This window comes from Equus przewalskii, chromosome 19 (genome assembly GCF_037783145.1).
Source record: "Equus przewalskii isolate Varuska chromosome 19, EquPr2, whole genome shotgun sequence".
Taxonomy (NCBI): Eukaryota; Metazoa; Chordata; class Mammalia; order Perissodactyla; family Equidae; genus Equus; species Equus przewalskii.
This window is the reverse complement of record NC_091849.1, coordinates 33,488,262-33,505,995: the sequence shown is the minus strand read 5'-3', so window position 1 is coordinate 33,505,995 and position 17,734 is coordinate 33,488,262. Positions and strand designations below refer to the sequence as shown.

At 41.2% G+C, this 17,734-nt stretch overlaps 1 protein-coding gene across 1 annotated transcript; it reads right to left on the bottom strand.

Annotated features, from left to right (window-relative positions):
• Positions 1-4,440: 4,440 nt before the first annotated feature.
• Positions 4,441-16,320, bottom strand: LOC103545652 (DLA class II histocompatibility antigen, DR-1 beta chain-like). The gene is given in 7 exon segments (XM_070585826.1): positions 4,441-4,773; positions 5,074-5,097; positions 5,578-5,688; positions 6,396-6,491; positions 6,494-6,676; positions 9,250-9,519; positions 16,129-16,320. Coding segments are annotated over 7 exon segments (798 nt in total). The 5' UTR covers positions 16,229-16,320; the 3' UTR covers positions 4,441-4,759.
• Positions 16,321-17,734: the final 1,414 nt, after the last annotated feature.

Genomic DNA, 17,734 nt, shown 5'->3' with positions numbered 1-17,734 from the left:
TCTATGGTATAGATGTACGATAGTTCGTTCAGCTATCCACCTATTGATGGGTTTTGGTTGTTTCTTGTTTGGGACTATCATAAATAAAACTGGCATGAATATTTGTGTAAGGTTATTGTGTGAACACAAATTTTAATTTCTCTGGCAGTAATACCCAGAAATATGATTATGGGTCATGTGGTAAGTGTATGTTTAGTTTTTTAAGAAACTGCCGAATTATTTTCCAGGTGAGTTGTAGCATGTTACAGTGTATGAGAGATCCAGTTTCTCTGCATTCTCACCAGGATTTTGAATTGTCAGTATTTTATATTTTAGCTGTTTTAATAAGTATGCAGTGATTTATCATCATGTTCTTAATTTGCATTTCCTTAGTGGATAGTGATGGACATCCCTGAGTGTGCTTATTTGCCATCTGGATAGCCTCTTTGATAAAATTCCCATTCACATCTTTCACCCATTTTGTAATTAATTTTTTTCCCTTTTTTAGCGTGGAGTGTTGAGAGTCTTTTACATACTCTAGATATATGTCTTTTGTGATATTTGGGGTATGCCAATATTTTCTCTCTGTAGCATATTTTTTCATTATTTTAATGGAAAATTTGCAGAACAAAAGTTTTTAATTTTGATAAAGCCCAATGCATTGATCTTTTTCTTTTATGAATTATGATTTTGTCGTGAAGTCTAAGAACTCTTCATCAGGCCTTAGGTCTCAAAGATGTCCACCTATATTTTCTTCTAGAAGTTTCATATTTTGCATTTAAATTTATCTTCTATTTTGGTGAATTTTTGTATAAAATGTGAGAATTGGTATCATTTTCTATTTCTTTAATGTTCATTCTTTTCTTTTCTTGTCTATTGATATCCACTTTCTCCAGCTCCACCGTTTGAAAAAACTATCCATCTTCCATTCAGTTGCTTTGCACCTTTGTCAAAAGTGAGTTGGTGTAGGTCTATTTATGGATTCTCTATACTCTTCCATCAATCTATGTGCCCATCCCTCCACAATACTCACCAGTCTTGATTATTGTAGCTTTGTAAAAGTCTTAAATTTGATTAGAGTAATCCCTCAATTTTATTTTTCTCTATCAAACTTGTTTTATCTGTTCTAAGTCCTTTGCTTTTTTATATAAATTTTAGAATAACTTTTTGTACAACTTATTAAAAATTTTCCTGGGATTTAAATTGAAATTACGTTAAATGAAGTTATCATTCTGTGGGAGAACTGACGTCTTTTCTGTGTTGAGTTTTTCAGCCGATGAATGTGGTAAGTCTCTCCATTTATTTAGATCTTTGATTTGTTTCATTAACCTGTCAGCATATGAGTCCTGTACGTGTTCTGTTAAAGTTTTACTTAAGTGTTTCTTTTTTTTTGAGACATTGTAGATGGTATTGTGTTCTTAATTTTTGTTTGATATCTTCATTATTGTATATAGAAATACGAATTGATTCTTTTGATTGATCTTGAATTCTGCAATCTTGATGAACTCCCTTATTAGTTGTAGGGGGCTTTTCTGGGGTGGGGCACTCCTTGGGATTTTTTTATGTAGATCATCATATCAACTGAAGATAGGAATAGTTTTATTTCTTCCTTTCTGATCTGCAATTGTTCTGCCCAACTCTATTCACCCTGTTGATGAAGGAGGGGTTCCCACCCTAAATAGTATCAGATGGCTGAAAACACAACAGCCCAAATGGACAGATGAGAGTGATAGCAGTTTATCACATATACTCACAGCAGGAGGGAGAGGGACACTGTATTCCATGTGGGGCCAGATGGGGTTGCACTCAGGAACAGGGTGAACAAACAGGGGCTGTGAGAGACAGGCTTTGTACTAAAGAAAGAATGAGGCCCCCCAGTTCCCTAGGAGGATGTTACCAGTTTGCTTGACTAGCTCCATGCGCTGGCAGGGAACTGAAGCCCTTAGGCTGAGGATCACATGAGTGCAGCTTCTCAGGCTGACAGGAGAAGCAGCTGGGTGGTGAATCTTTCCTGCTGAGCAGAGGGAAAATATCTAGTGAAAGCAGGAGAACTCACAGTTAGGCCTTTGGGGCCCTTTGATTCTTGAAGATGTCATAACAGCATTTAAAAGTTCAGATCTCACAATATAGCATGCCATTTATTTCCTTTTCTGGCTTTATTGGGCCTGGGAGTTCTGTTACTATGTTAACTGAAAGAAGGAGAAAGATCGTATAACCATCATGATACAATCATAAAATATCATTTCACAGAATTCAACATCTGTTCTTAATTTAAAAAAAATCTATTATTAAAAAAAACTAGTAGTGAAAAGGAATTTTCTCAGTCTAGGAAAGGATAGCTACTCTACTGCATGCATTGATGTGGGCTCGGCCAGCCAAAGAGTTGAAAGAAAGATTTCTTGGACTCTCAAAGTCTGGGAGTAGTGCACCTTTATTCAGAGAACGGCATGGGCACAGGACCCATGGGCAGTGAAGAGCTGCAACGTGTTGAGGGTTAGGGCTAAATTTATAAGGCATGAGTATGTGACTTATTTTTGCCAAGGGAAAGATGATGTAAAAAGTCATTAAAATTGTATCTGTGCAGGTGGGGTCTGCTTATTGTGTGGTCATGTAACTTTAGATATGAATCGAGTCATATAGATCGACACGTAGGCCAGGACACCTTGGGCTTCTCTCCCTGGGGCAGCCCTGATCCACATCAACATCACACTCAATAGTGAAATATTTAAAATTTCCCCCTTGATTTCTGGAGTACTGGAGGTGTTAGAGAATGAAAAACGGCAAGAAAAATAAATAAAAGGTGTAAGGGTGGCAAAGGAGGTCAAATTGTTCATTATTTCCCTTTGACTTGATCATGTACATTTTATTACATAAAATATTTGAATGTTTACCATGTTAAAACTGTTAAATTAGACATATTCAGAGAAGTCCAGCTTTTAACTCTGTTTGCTACTACTCATTCCCTTTCTTGTCATTTATGCAACTCTTTTTAAATCCTTCCATTCTTTCTATTTATAAATGGAAGTAGACTAGAATAGGATAGCAGAATACGTATAGCTATGGATTCTTATTCTCCTCTATTTCAACAAACATGTTGTATACTACATATACTCTCCTGTACCTTGAAACAAATATATTTTTGAGATTATTCCATAACAAGGTACAGAGAGGCTTCTTATTTTTTCTTCCAGCTGCAGAATATTTCATTGTTTAGATGCACATCAGTGTATTCATCATTCTCCTTCTTTTCCCAGCATTGTCTCTAATTTCTGCTACAGTAAGCAGCATACAGGATTCTTCTGTCATGTACAGTTTGTCACACAATCTGGAGAGTCTCAGAAATGCTGTTTTTCAACTAGAGTTTGATAAATAAATGGCAAGCAATAGGATATTGGAGTATATGAGGAAGCCATTTAGCATAAAACTAATTTGACCTGACCTTGTTTTTCCAAAAGGACCTGACACAGCCATTGAGCATGTATTGTGTATCTACTTTAAGCATTTGCCATGTCCCAAAGACAAGAACAAATGCCCTAAAGATGGAAAACCCTACACTGGCATTTCCTTAAGGATAAGCATCTCTCCCTAGTCTAGGAATTGATTGCTGTGCCCACCCTGTGACCATCCAGCTTGAGATAATAGACCTGCTACCTGCTGTGTGAACTGCTGTGCTGGCCAGGCAATCTCGTGACTGTTGCAAAAGGGACATTCCAATGATATTTGAAACATGCTCTTTGATGGTATATAACCACCCTGTACACACCACTTCTTTGGTGCTCTTCCTTCCTTGGGGGAAGAAAGGCCTCTGGCTAGTCCTCAGCTCTGGCTCATCATAAACTCACCCCAATTTTGATCTATAGATTGGTTATGGATTATTTGCATCAGTAAGTTGTAACTTTGTCCTGATGGCCCTTTGAGTCCACTTATGGGGAAGAGTATATCCCAAGTCAAAGAATCATCATGCCACTGATTTTTATTCAAGAGACAGAAAAAAAGATTGAAGTGTTGAGGCCTACCCTTAATTAGTGAAAGGGAAATTCAAGAAGTATCCAGATTTAACTTTCTTAAAAAAATCAGTGAAAAAGACACCAAAGAATATGATTATAAAAATCTTGAAGGCATCAAGTCCTTACAAGTTACCTGCACTTATACTTGTTGTCCCTTCTCTGTATCTCATGGTGTGAAGGACCTTGTGTTTTTGTCTTTGAGAATGAAAAGATGTAGGACATCGCCATGATATGGGATTGTTAAGGGCTTTCTCCTAGCTCAGGTAAACATGCCTAATTACAGAATGCAGAAAAAGCAAGAAAAACTGGGGAAGGGAGGAAACCTTCCTGATCCACGGGTGACCAAAAATTCAGGAAAATCAATGAAAACCAGTATTTTGTGGTGGAATTCTCTCTCTTTTGTTTCTACTTCTTGTCCTTAAAGCCATGTGAAGTAGATTATTTTCTCTCCATATTTATTTGCGAAAAACTTTATTAAAAAATGTGGTCAAAAGGTGAGTCCAGATGCAAGGGAGGCCATAAGGTTTGAATATAAAGGGGACCAGGAAAGAATGAAGATGAGGTATTTCAGTCAATAGTGCGGACTTCCAGGCCTAGGGCCGGGGCTGAGGAAGCTATTGGGGAGGACATTTTCTACAGGATCACTGAACCAGGAGCAAACCAGATCCTGAGAAAGCACTCTTTTTGTGGAATTACAGCAAGGCAGGAAACTTTTTCATGCTTCTCGGAAGCAAGGACATAAGATTCTTCCTTGAAGGTCACCCATCTTCACTTCAGCTCAGGAGTCCTGCAGAAGACAGAAGAGAGTGCTGTTTCCAGACCTAACTCTACAAGCAGCTTCCTTTCCCCTCTCTGAGGGCCTCAAGATAAAGCTCTGCAGTCAGAAGGAGGAAAAAATTCTAACGACACCCTGAGCCAATGCTACTTCAGAGCAAAGGGCTTCTATTAAGTGGAGAGAAGAAGCTTTACCGCAAACTGCGTGATCAGAATTCAAAGTCATTCCCATTGTTTCTTCTCCTGTCTTATTATCTCTGCCATCTGTTCTAGGAGAACCAAACCTCTCCCTAATAGAGAGTAAGAGCATTACCTGTTGGCTGAAGCCCAGCATGTCCTGGGAAAGAGAAGAGAAGATACATTCTTAAAAGATAAGGAAGCAAGTCTGCCCCCAAATACAATGTCCCCAAACCCCTACTCCACACCTGAGAGTTCTCTAACACCACAACCCACACCACATGATCCAGGGTAGAGAGGAGAGCAGAAACTGAAAGTGTGTGACCCATGAAGTTCCTGTCACACAAATCCAATGTAACTTCCTCAGCTTTGGTGGCTCTTCTTGCATTTGCCTCAGGATCTCGACCCAAGGTCTCCATACGTGTTAACCTTTTCCTTATCTCTATAGGCCACAACCTCTTATATTTCAGTATAGTAACCGTGGACTGTTGATTTCTGGATTTCCAGGAAACTTGAGGTCAACTAGGTGAAGAAAGGCTTTGTACAGGGCCACTGGTATACGGAGAACTACCCTGAGCAACACCGTATTTCTTCCTCCAGAAAAGTCTGTGTGGGTCTCAGCCACAGACAGGGTCCTCACCTTTCTGGTTCCTGTGGTGGATGAACAGCCCCGCCCCAAGGAAGAGCAGACCCAGCACGAAGCCCCCGACTCCACTCAGCATCTTGCTCTGCGCAGATTCAGACTGGGCCCCTGAGAAAAGAAGATAGTTTTAGTGATTTTCACCCCAAATACAACTTCTCTAATTGAGACTCTGGGACTGAGAGCTTTGAGAATGGGGAAGAAGGCTGCCCTGGAAGAACTACAACAATTGGCCATTTCTGGAAAAGTGACTTAAAAATCACTCTGAGTAGCTACAAGGCTCAGGCATTGAACTCATTTAAATATCACAGCCCTGACGTAAGCCCACTAGTTCATCTGATGGAAGAGGAGCCTGGGACTCCACGGGGTTGAGTAGCTTGTCTAGGGGGACAGAGGTAATAAAAGGCAGAGCTGAGATTGGACTCCTCTCATGTCGGGAAGGTCCTTAGATTGTAGTGGATGTGCCTCTGCTCAGATCACTATGAACAACTCAGAGCAACAGTGCCAGAGGTACAATCCCAGTCTGAGGCAGGGGACTGGCGCCCAGGGTCAGGTGGGAACCATGACCTGTGATATCATGGGACGTCTTAAAACAGGGACAACCTCTCTTCTGCCTGCCAGGCATAATTGCCTCACCAGGGGCTATAGGTATTTACAGAAACTATCACAGGATTATCTCCAGTGATCCGTGTTGAAGGAGAAGAGAACATAGAGCAAAGGAAAATATGGAAGGAGGAGAGGAGAAATCCGACACTCAGAGACAAGCAAAGTGCCCTCCTTGGTGGGTGAGGAATTTATGGGGTCAGAGAGTGTCTCACTCCATTCCACTGTGACAGGGTTCGTCAGACTTGGGTGCTCCACTTGGCAGGTGTAGACCTCTCCACTCTGAGGAACTGTCTCAAGCATCACCAGGTCTGGAAGGTCCAGTCTCCATTACGGATCAGGCCTGTGGAGATGACTCCAGCCTCCTCTTCCTGGCCATTCCGGAGCCACCTGACTTCGATGTGGCCTGGATAGAAACCATTCACAGAGCAGACGAGGAGGTTGTGGTGCTGCAGGGGCTGGGTCTTTGCAGGATACACAGTGACTGTAGGCGCAACTAGGAGGGAATAAGTGAGGAGGGCAGAGTAAGTCTTGGATGGCTGCCTTTCTGCCTCTGTCCAAACCCACGCCTCCTTCAAACCTGCCGTGTGGCTGAACAGGAGCCAGCACCATGAGTCTTGAATTTTTTTTTTTTTTTAAAGATTAGCACCTGAGCTAACCACTGTTGCCAATATTCTTCTTTTTGTTTTTCCTGCTTTTTCTTCCCAAATCCCCCCCCAGTATATAGTTGTATATTTTAGTTGTGGGTCCCTCTAGTTTGTAGTACGTGGGACACCGCCTCAACGTGGCTTGATGAGTGGTGCCATGTCCGTGCCCAGGATCTGAACCAGAGAAACCCCAGGCCGCAGTAGCGGAGCACACGAACTTAACCACTCGGCCATGGGGCCAGCCCCATGAGTCTTGAATTTAATCCTTACAGCATGGGCCCTTTGGATTCAAGAGATATTGAGGCAAATCGCAGGATTTTTTTTTCATATCTTGAAACAGTTATTCATTGCTGAACTGAAGTATTTACAAACCTTTGCAAGACGTAGAGTGTATTAATTAAACTCATAATTTCTGGAGCTAGGCTGCCTGGTTTCAAATACAGGCTTTTCTTCTTATGGGTTGTTTCTGAGAGAGTTTTTAAATTCCTCTATGACTTAGTTCTCTCACCTATAAAGGAGGGTAATAATGCTAACTTACCTCTTAGGGTTATATGAAGATGAATGAACCTAAAATATCTTAAACAATGGCTGAAACTCAGTCTTCAATATATGGTAGCTATTTATTGTCATTGTTTACTGTGAAAGAAAATTTGACTCAAAGTAGTGTGGAGAAATTGGGGACAGTGATGGGACAGAGGGAGATAAGCTATGAAATCGTGAGAAGGCACCTCGATGTGCTCACACCTTAGAACAGCACAGAAATGGTTCTACCCTGGGACCAAGCAGGGATAGACAGAGGTGATTCTCTAAATCTATGAGTTGAATCCTAGGAAAAGCTTGAGTCCTGGAGGAGAGGGAGAGAGCAAGGAAAGCCTTCATTTAAAAAGTATATTTACGCTCAGCTGATCAATCTCTCTCCTTGCAAAAAAGCCATATCTATTATTGGACTTGTTATAATTTTACAATTATCTCTCTTTCCAAATTGACTTTGAGGTCAAGGCAGGTCTGGGACCCATTAATACGTGTGCATAACATCTGAGACAATCTCCGACACTACCATGCCCTCAACAAATACAATTATTTCAAACAAAGGGGAAACTTGAGGGCAGCATTTTTATAATATCACAAAATATTAAATTTAAGATAGATGGCATATCATTAGTAACAATTTTGCAGTATATTTCATTAAGAAAAAATGTCAAAATTCTTAACATGGGAAATAATAGCCAGAATCAAATATAAACTACAAACTGGAGCAAATGCTGAATCAAATACCAGCAAAGTGTTAATAATCTTACTGCATGGAGAACCCATGAAATCACTGAGAAGAACACTAGGACCCCAGAGATGACAGACAATAGATAATAGATATTGCTTAGAGCGGTAATTATAAATGGTAAATATATGAAAAAGTAGAAGAACCTTAGAAATAAAAGAATATTAAATTAAAAGTAAAACATAAAAATTTTGAGTGGCACTATTGAAACAAAACCTAACAAAGGGGAATGTGAGGTAGATTATGTTAGAACTATACAAAGGAATAATATGTCACTACTTCAATACTATTAGCATTATAAAAATACTCACATCCAGTATTTTACGATTAAGTAATAAAATTATTATTTAAAAAGCCAGTTTCACAATCATTTCAACTATGTAAAATTATATACACTCAGAAAACAAAAAAAGTAGCAGGAAATTTAGACCTAAAAGAAGCCTCAGAAAGGTCAGAGGTGCCTGGGAGCTTCCTCTCCACCCCTCCGTCCATGTTAGCCTCCCCCACGACTGTCATTCTCAACGGAATGCTTATGCACAGCTACACAGGCACACTTGTTCCAGGGGTTTCAGGATTAGGAAGGGTGGATGCTAAGATCAGTCTGTGACTGGTCTCCCCACATTCTCCCAAACCTTTTACAGTCCTCATCTTTCCTCTGCTAAAAGTTACCCTAAACACAGACACCACCTTCAGTTTCTCTCCTCACAGCGTCTAACCACCCACCCCAGCCAAGGATTCCTCTCTGTCCAGCCCCCTGTACTGCCACTGCCCCTCCCTTCTCCTCCCCGACAGTGGCCTCCAAGGCTGCCTGAAGCCCCCCATCCTGAGCCCCCGACCCCATATCTACTCCCCTCCCAGTCCTCTCAGACCCCAGGCCCACTCCCACCCCGCCCCCCACATTCTCTCTGTCCCACCTCAGCTCACAGTACACCCCTCACACACACACTCTGTCCCCCCACAATCACACACTGACAACCACACACTCTCTCCACAACCCGCTCTCACACGGTCCCTTGTAACTTGTACTCGCTCACAGTCCTACACTCACCCGGACTGAGTCTCTCTCTGTCTCTGTCTGGGTTTTTATCTCTCTCTCTTTCTCTCACACGCACACAAACACACACACACACACTCCCCCACGCTCACCTCGCCGCGGCACCAGGAAGCTGTCGCTGACGCCGTAGTTGTGTCTGCAGTACGTGTCCACCGCGGCCCGCGCGTCATCCAGGACGTCCTTCTGCCCGTTCTAGTACTCGGCGCTCCGCCGCCCCAGCTCGGTCACCGCCCGGTACTCCCCCACGTCGCTGTCGAAGCGCACGTACTCCTCCCTGTTATAGAAGTATCTGTCCAGGAACCGCACCCGCTGAGTCCCGTTGGAGAAATGACACTCGTGTTTAACCAGCTCCAGGAAATGTGCTGTGGAGACAGGAAGGATCGGGTCACCAGAGAGGGCTCCTGAGAAGAGACTGATGACGACGCCCACAAAGGCGGGGCGTCCAGGCGCGGGTGGGGCACTAGCACACCCTTGACTGGCTCCTCTGGCACCCTCAGCTACCAGCGCCCCATGGGGTCATCGTTCATCCACAGGCTGCCTTGGGAGGCCTGGCCGGGTGGAGGAGATGCCTGGAGTCCAGAGACCTTTGGAATTCACTCGGCTTGCGTGCTTGGCGGCAGACCTCCTAGCAGGAGCTGGAAGCTGGAGGAGGATATCGCCCCATCACCACCTCCTCCTAGTTGCCTCCACCTGAAGGACACTCACCCCTCCCTCCTCTCATCCCACAGCTCTTTACCATTCCTTAAACATGTCCCCCCTCCTTGTTCATTCTGTAATCACTTGGTGAGTGATGACCTTGCTCTCCAGGCCTGTGCTGTGCCCTGGGAATCCCAAGATACGGAAAAACAGACATTTCTCCTCCAGGGGAGATCTAAATTACCTCAGGGTGCCAGAGAAGAGTTCTCTGAGAGTGACATTTAAGATGTGACAGGAAGGGTTAAGTTGATGTGAGCTAGAGAAGAGTGGGTGTGTGTATATGTTTGGGGAAAAAGGGAGGCGCTTTTGAGGTAAAGGTAACACCATGTGGAGAAGCTTGAAAGAATTGATGAATTTCCTCAAGAAACCAGAAGAAACCAGTTCACTAAAGCGCAGATAGGGAGAGGAAGGAAGATAAAAGATTAGACTGGAGAAATCAAGTAGAGCCGGGGACTTAGAAGCCTTGTAGGTGATGTTAGGATTTTGAATTTATACCAAATGTAGTGGGAAACTACTGGAGAGATTAAGACCATAATCCCAACACAGGTCTACAGTCTCTTTTCTGCATTTCCAAATTCAGATAGCTCAGAGGAGCAGATTTTTCATTTTTAATTTGATGCCAAAACACTTTTGGCATACCTGACCTGATGCGGTATGGGGTCAAATGTGTCTCACAGCTCTTATTGGTTACATGTGCTTCTGTAGTTTCCATATGTGCAAACATACATATATGTATCAATATACACATATGTATCTTATAAATGTGTATATTGTTGACATTTGTGTCTTTATGTTTAAGTGAACCATGAAATATCAAACAGAGTTAAAGAATAGCCCTGTGGTTAAAAGTGAAGTGAATAAGTGGAAACTTCTGATATGGTCAATAGTATGGAAAGTAGAATTACTGCAGGAATTTGAGACACTTTACTGAAAAATATTTGTGGCAGTCACCACTATTTATGACTCAAAAGGCAAGTTGTAGAAAGGTAATAGAGACGTAATGACCAAGAAATTTTGAACTTTTTCATGAAATTTGAACAATGCTTCATAAGGCAAAAAATAAAAATGAAAATCTTGAACTGGCTTTGATTGGATAGAGGCAACAAGAAAGTGGTGAATCTGTACAACTGTCTATTTTTTTGGTAATGAAACAAGTGAAAATAAACCACGAAGAAATGAACTGGAAGGTGAGTGTGTGTATAAATGCGAATCTAGAATTTTTAGAAGCTGCACAGTGTAAAGCAGAGTTTTCAACCTCGACACCATAGACATTTTAGACCAGATGGTTCTTTGTGGTTGGGGTTGGTGAGGGCTGCTCTGTACATACTAAGCTGTCTACCAGCATCCCTGGCCTCTACCCACTAGTTGTCAGAAGAAACGCCCAGTGTGATGAGTAAAAATGGCTCCAGATATGGCCAAATGTCCTGGGGGGAGAAGGAGCAGGGAGGAGGGTGGTGAGCTGTCCCTGACTGAGAACCACTGGTGTAAACAATCTGAGAACACTGTGGTGAAGAAGCCACTGCTAACCATGGAGCAGCTGAGAATTACATTGACAAATTTGCCAATATTGTATCTGTTGAAAATCTTAGTCCTACGTGAAAGTTATGGTTTTTAGGAATCTGGTCCCAGTGCAGAGCTATTTGTCCAGCAAAATAAATTTGTTCAAGTTTACTTGATTTTTTTTGCCTTGCCAATCAATCACTGTGATATCGTGATTTATAATAAGAAATATATATTTGGTCTTTGTCCCCATTTCTGGCACAGAGCTCCTAAAACTCTGGGAATTTCTAAATGATGAGAGTAATAAAGTTGTCTTTTGTCATGCTAATGAGGTGACTTTTGGCTCCCACCTTGGAATGGGGGCAGCTTTCCAGGAGAATCAACCATGTGATTGGAGGGTTGGAACTTTCAGTCCCACTCTCTTGACTCTGGGAGGTGGGGGTTGAGTGGGGTGGGGTGGAGTGGAGGTTGAGTTCAATCACCAATGACCAATGATTTAATTAATCATGGCTATGTAATGAAACCTCCATAAAAACTTGAAAAGATGGAGTTCAGAGAGCTTCTGTGTTGGTGGACATGTGGAGATTAGGGGAGAATGGTGTACTCAGATGGCATAGAAGCTCTGGGCCCTTTCCCAATACCTTGCTCTGTGCACCTCTTCCATCTGTCTGTTCCTGAGTTATATCCTTTTATAATAAATGGGTAATCTAGTAAGTAACGTGTTGCTCTGAGGTCTGTGAGCTGCTCTAGCAAATTAATCAAACCCAAGGACAGGGTCTTTGGAACCTCCAATCTATAGCCCTTTGGTCAGAAGCACAGGTGACAACTTGTACTTGTGATTGACATCTTAATAGGACAGGGCTGTAGTGTAGGACTGAGCCCTTAACCTGAGGGATCTCATACTATCTCCAAGTAGATAGCGTCAGAATTGAGTTGAATTCTAAGACACCCAGCTGCTGTTGGAGAGTTGCTTGGTGGTTTCAATAAAACTCCTACACATTGGAATTCGCAGCAGAACACTTTAGTCATCAAGTCATATAATTTATCCTTCACATCATCTTCTCTCTTAATTTCCCTGCAGTTGGTCCACTACTTGTCTATGATACTAAACTATAGCCACAGCCACAGCCATTTTATTCCTGTTCAATGTCTCAACTAATTCATTTTCTAATTTTCAGTCTCTTACTCCCAATAATATCAGTAGGCATCAAATTACCAGCCTTGGACAGATGTAGAATTCTCATTTCTGCAGTAAAATCCCCTCAGAAGGGGAGAAACTGAGAAAGAGAACATGTTCTCATATAGACAGTTTACAAAAAATGAGCAGGTCTCCAGACTTTGAGTAGAGACTTTCACAAAGCTGCTCTTGCCCCATAGAAATGATGGCAGAGAGAAACGTACTCTGGAACAGACCAGATCTATCTCACTGTTCACAAATTCTCTAAGTATCTTCTTGACACATGAGATAGTTAAAAAATAAAAATGTGTGATGTTGCTGTCCCCTGTAGCTTGTGTGGTTAGCACTGTTAGTTCATGCTCATTTGCCCGACTTAAGGTTGCCAGATTTAGCAAATAAAGTACAGTATGCCCAGTTGTTTGGGTTTCACATAAATTATTGTTGTTTGTCTGAAATTCAGATTTAACTAGTATCCTGAATTTCTTTTGGCAACCCTACCCCAACTTGCTAACAAAATCTGAGAAGTAGGACTGTATTGAATACTTCTTTGTAGTCTTCAACACAAGTCCATTATGGCCTGTACATAGTGTGAACACATATGGGACTTTTCAAATAATAAGTTAAAAATGAATGTAAATTTCTCCACTATATTGGAGCTAACAGGCCTTGCATCTCTCCCTCACCCTCAGACACACACTGGTACATATGCACATCAGAAAGTTTACCAGTTTTACACAATTGAGCTACTATTCACTAACAGTGGTTAGAAGCCCAAGCTCTAGAATCAGAAAGTGTGAATTTGAACATGAACTCTTCCACTTGGGTCAGTCTTTAACATCCATGAAGCTTTTTCTTTATCTCTAAAATGGATGTAATAATAACTTATTCCTCACAGGATTATTGTTAATTGTGAAATTAAACAGTGACGCTTCCTAGTGCTGGTCACATAATAAGTACTCAACAAATATATTACCATTTTAATGTTATAATTCCTAAGAATGCGGGCTCACAGGATCTTTCTATTCCTTGACTTCCTAAACCAAATAATATCTTCATCATGATCCTGCAATTGTTTTCTATTAATTTTACCACTAATTACTGTTCTGAACACATAAGGGAAGAAACATTTGTTTATGTATAATAATGGAGTATACATGAACCCAATACAAAAGGAATATGCTGATGTGGAAGAGAGGGACTTTCTGTATACTCGGATTTAGACTATATAATCTGTATTTTAGCACTATCTACGTGACAATGTGACAATGGGAAAGTTACTTAAACTCTTTCAATTTTAGACTCCATACATATATATACACACACATATTTAATTGCTACAGATATGATAGGATATTCATGGGAATTACAGGCTAAAATTGAGATACACATAGTAACTGCAAAATGTTATGATGCTCCATGCTGATGGAGACCAGATTTGTTTTATTCATCATTGCATCCTCATCACCTAGGGCAATAATGATGTATTCTAGGTTACTAATAAATGCTAGCTTGACGAGTTAATGGCATTTTGAATAACCAGTCACCTCTGCATACCAGGGCACTCTAATGCTTTCTTGCTGATGACTGAACATCTCTTTTTGTCATGTCCTTGAAGCTTCTCTTCAGGCTGTTTTATTCTTATAGTTAAGTCCAGCTCACTCCCTGATCTCACAGCAGTCTTTACTTGGGGGCCTAATATAATTCTGCTCCTGACTTCTTCAACCTCACCGTCTGCCACTTCCCAACTTGCTTGCTATCCTTCAGCCACTTTATCCTTCTTTCTGTCCCTTAAACACAGCAAACATCTCCCCACACTTCAGCCTTTCCCCTGTTGCCTCTCCGTGGAACACTTGTCCCTTAGATCCTCCACATGATTGGCTTTTCTCACCATTCACGTCTCAACTCAATGTGACTTTTTCTTAGAGAGAGCTCCATATCCACTGGAACTGAAGTCAGGTGAATCCATTCTCTCTGTTCCATAACTCTGACATATTTTTTTCAGAGCACTTATTGCTCTCTGAAATTTTTTCTTTGCTAAATGTTTATGGGGTTATTTTCTTTCTACCTTGTCATTAGGTAAGTTCCAAGATAGTATGGGACTTTTCTATCTTATGAAAATAGAATCCTCTGAGCCTCAAACAGAGGCTAATATATAAAAGTTGCTCAGAAAAATATTTGTGTTTAAATGAGTAAACCCAGGGTTCTTGGAATGATCATTGCGGGGATCCTGGGAGGCAATAGGGGCTCAAGCTCCAATACTCTTCTATTCTGATGACACCTTACATCTCTTCAGTTTCTTGTGAGAAATTCAGACAAACTTTCTCGTTCTCCTTGCACTAGTTGGAAGAAACATTCACAGGTAAGGAAAATGTGATTTTAAGAGAGAGGAAAAATTTCATTGTTTCATATCATTCAATGGGTGTGTTATAGTGCCTAGGGTCTGTGCAAACTTTGGGGATTTTCAGTAATGTTGATGACGCAGCTGGGGAAAGAATAGGAAAGAACTAGAAGTAGAGTAACCAAACATGGCTAATTAAGGAAAACAGAGGGTGTGATGAACAAACCTATGACATTTGGGGCTAAGGCTCCAGGAGGCCAATGAGTTCCCTTGACTAGCTTATTGACTTTCAGCCCAATGGAATGTAAACAAGTTTCATACTCTTTCCGTAATCCTGTTCAGGGTGTATGCTTTGAACCATATGAAATTTCTAATATTTGACTATTTTTGGTTTATGAAAATAGAATTTCATATGATTTATTCTGTACTAGCTGAATCCCTTCTTGTGGACTCAGGCCAGAGAAAGGGGAGATGTAGGAGAAACTGAGAGTATAGAAAGGTTTAAAATAGGTTCGTAATGATCATTATCCTGTGCCAGGTTTTCAGAAGATGTCTTGAGCTCTTTAAGGCATCAAAGAACACCCCATTGATGCTCTCATTATAGAGTCATTTCAAAGTACTAAGGATCCCTGCTTCAGCTCCAGGGTACTTTCCACAGGAGAAGTAGAGAGCACTAGCCCCAACTTCTGTCAGAGACCCTCCAGGATAGGGATACAGGCCTTATATACACTGGGGTTCATGGAGAAAAGAAAGGAGATAATGGACGGGGCTCTTGATATATCCTCATATATTAGGAAGCAGCACGAACATCACAGATCCTGTTAAGGATGTAACACAGGATCTTCTAGGAGAGATATTTCCAATTTCTTTTGCCTCTCATAAAATTTTCAGAGAAATTTTCCCTTTTCCTGGCATAGCTCAACATGATGAAGGAACCACTGGATGGGGAATTATCTGGACATCGTTATTTCTAAATCTTCTCAAGATCCTGAGGGAATGGGATGCAAGGCTGGAGAGGTTTTATTGGAAGAGAGTTACGAAGGCTTATGTGTGGAGGCTTCTTATGAAACTCTTATAGGGAGGGCTAGTATCCAGGTTCCTTTTGTTGTGGAAAGAATTAGGGATACATATGATAAAGAGAGGAGGTCACTGAAGAAAATGACACAAGTTTTTAAGGGTCATGGCCTGGACACAGTGAAAAAGCTAGCGTCCTTCATCTCCCCACCCCACCATGCCTCATCACTAGAGATATCTACTTACGTTGGGTGTCCCTGGCCCAAGCAAGGGGAGGGTTCGGCACCATCAATATCACTGTCAGAGCTGCCATCCAGGAGCCTCTGGGGAACCACAGGCACACCATGCTGGAGAACAAGAGAGACAGGATGCAGAAGAGCAGGCAAGTCTCACTCAATGAAGACTAGGGCCTTCCTCCACTCACATCCCAAATAATACCACCCAGGGACCTCATTTCTTTGTTCCTGGATTGGGCAATCTCAGTGTTGAGAACCAATCAAAACCAAGGATGAATAGCATCATCAGTTGCTGGTCAGAGATTCAGTTTGAGGGTCGTCTTCTGAAAACTCTATTTCCTTCTTTAGAAGGATTGTTTTAATTTGGTACTTTAAAGTTTTGATCCTGTTGTATCTGAAAAATTTTAATTGGGCACCTTTTGGCCCTATTGGCTCTCAATAGGTGACTGACTCTGTGCTGGTCCGTGATATGTATATAAATTGAGCTTTTTGGGGGCATTCACCTCTCTCTTGAAGACAGAGCTATTCTGATGAATGTATGTTTGTGTGTCCAGGAGTTGATGGGGTGGAGGGAAGATGACTGCAATTCAGATAACCTTTAATCTGGTCCTTATTGCACAATATAGTGAGCAGATTTGGGAAAATTACTTAACCTCTCACAGTTGAAATGAAAGCACTGTGATCTTTCAGGCATTTCAATGCTGAAAAATGCGTGATTCTGTGGAAAGCTTAAGGAGCAGCAACCCCTGGTAACTGATTATATGACAGAATTTTATCTGCTGATTGGAGAGGATAATCTGTACTTCCTTACAGATAGGGATGTATCTGACAAACTAAAGAAAATTGAAAGCTAGTCAATAAAGTCAATAACATAACCTGGGTGAAATGGTTTTTCAGGTTTGTCTCCTGATGCTGTCACTGAGTTTAGTGGCACCTCCAGATTACACATAGAGAAAGGGGATTAGAGGAGGCAATCTACGTGGAAAGTACTTTTGTACAACATTTGAAAGGACCTTCGTATAGCACTTAACCTAACAATGGGATAAGGCCAACTGTCCAAATCAAAGTACGCTGGGGGCTGAGAGATCCACAAAGGACTCAAAGTCAGCCTTTGGCAGAGCTCTGCTTTAGATTAATTAATATTTTATGTGAAAAAGTGTTCAGTTTCTTACTCCTGGTCCCCATTATGATTTCCATGTTTTCTTGGGGATACGTCCCTTGATTATCTATCTTCTCTTGCTTTATCCTAAGGGAAGATATAAGAAGACTTGTTCAGGAGCTACAACACTATGGGAAAACTGTGACTTGCATCCTTTGATGTAATCATATAATTTAAAAAATAAAATTCTACTTTTAGATATTTATTACACATTGTCTTAATGTCAATGTATATCTCAGATCTGAATGGACTTTAAAAGACAATTCTATATCTAAAGTTCTGCATTAATTCACACTCCACCATAGTTTTTATGTGTACTTATTCTTTATGTGACTTAATATTTCTAGTGACAGAGTATTTACCATACTGCAATATAATTGACTAAAATTTGTTGAGCAATTTTTCAGCAGTTTAGTTTGTATCCAAAATTATACAAGGGCTTTTTTTTTTAACTTTT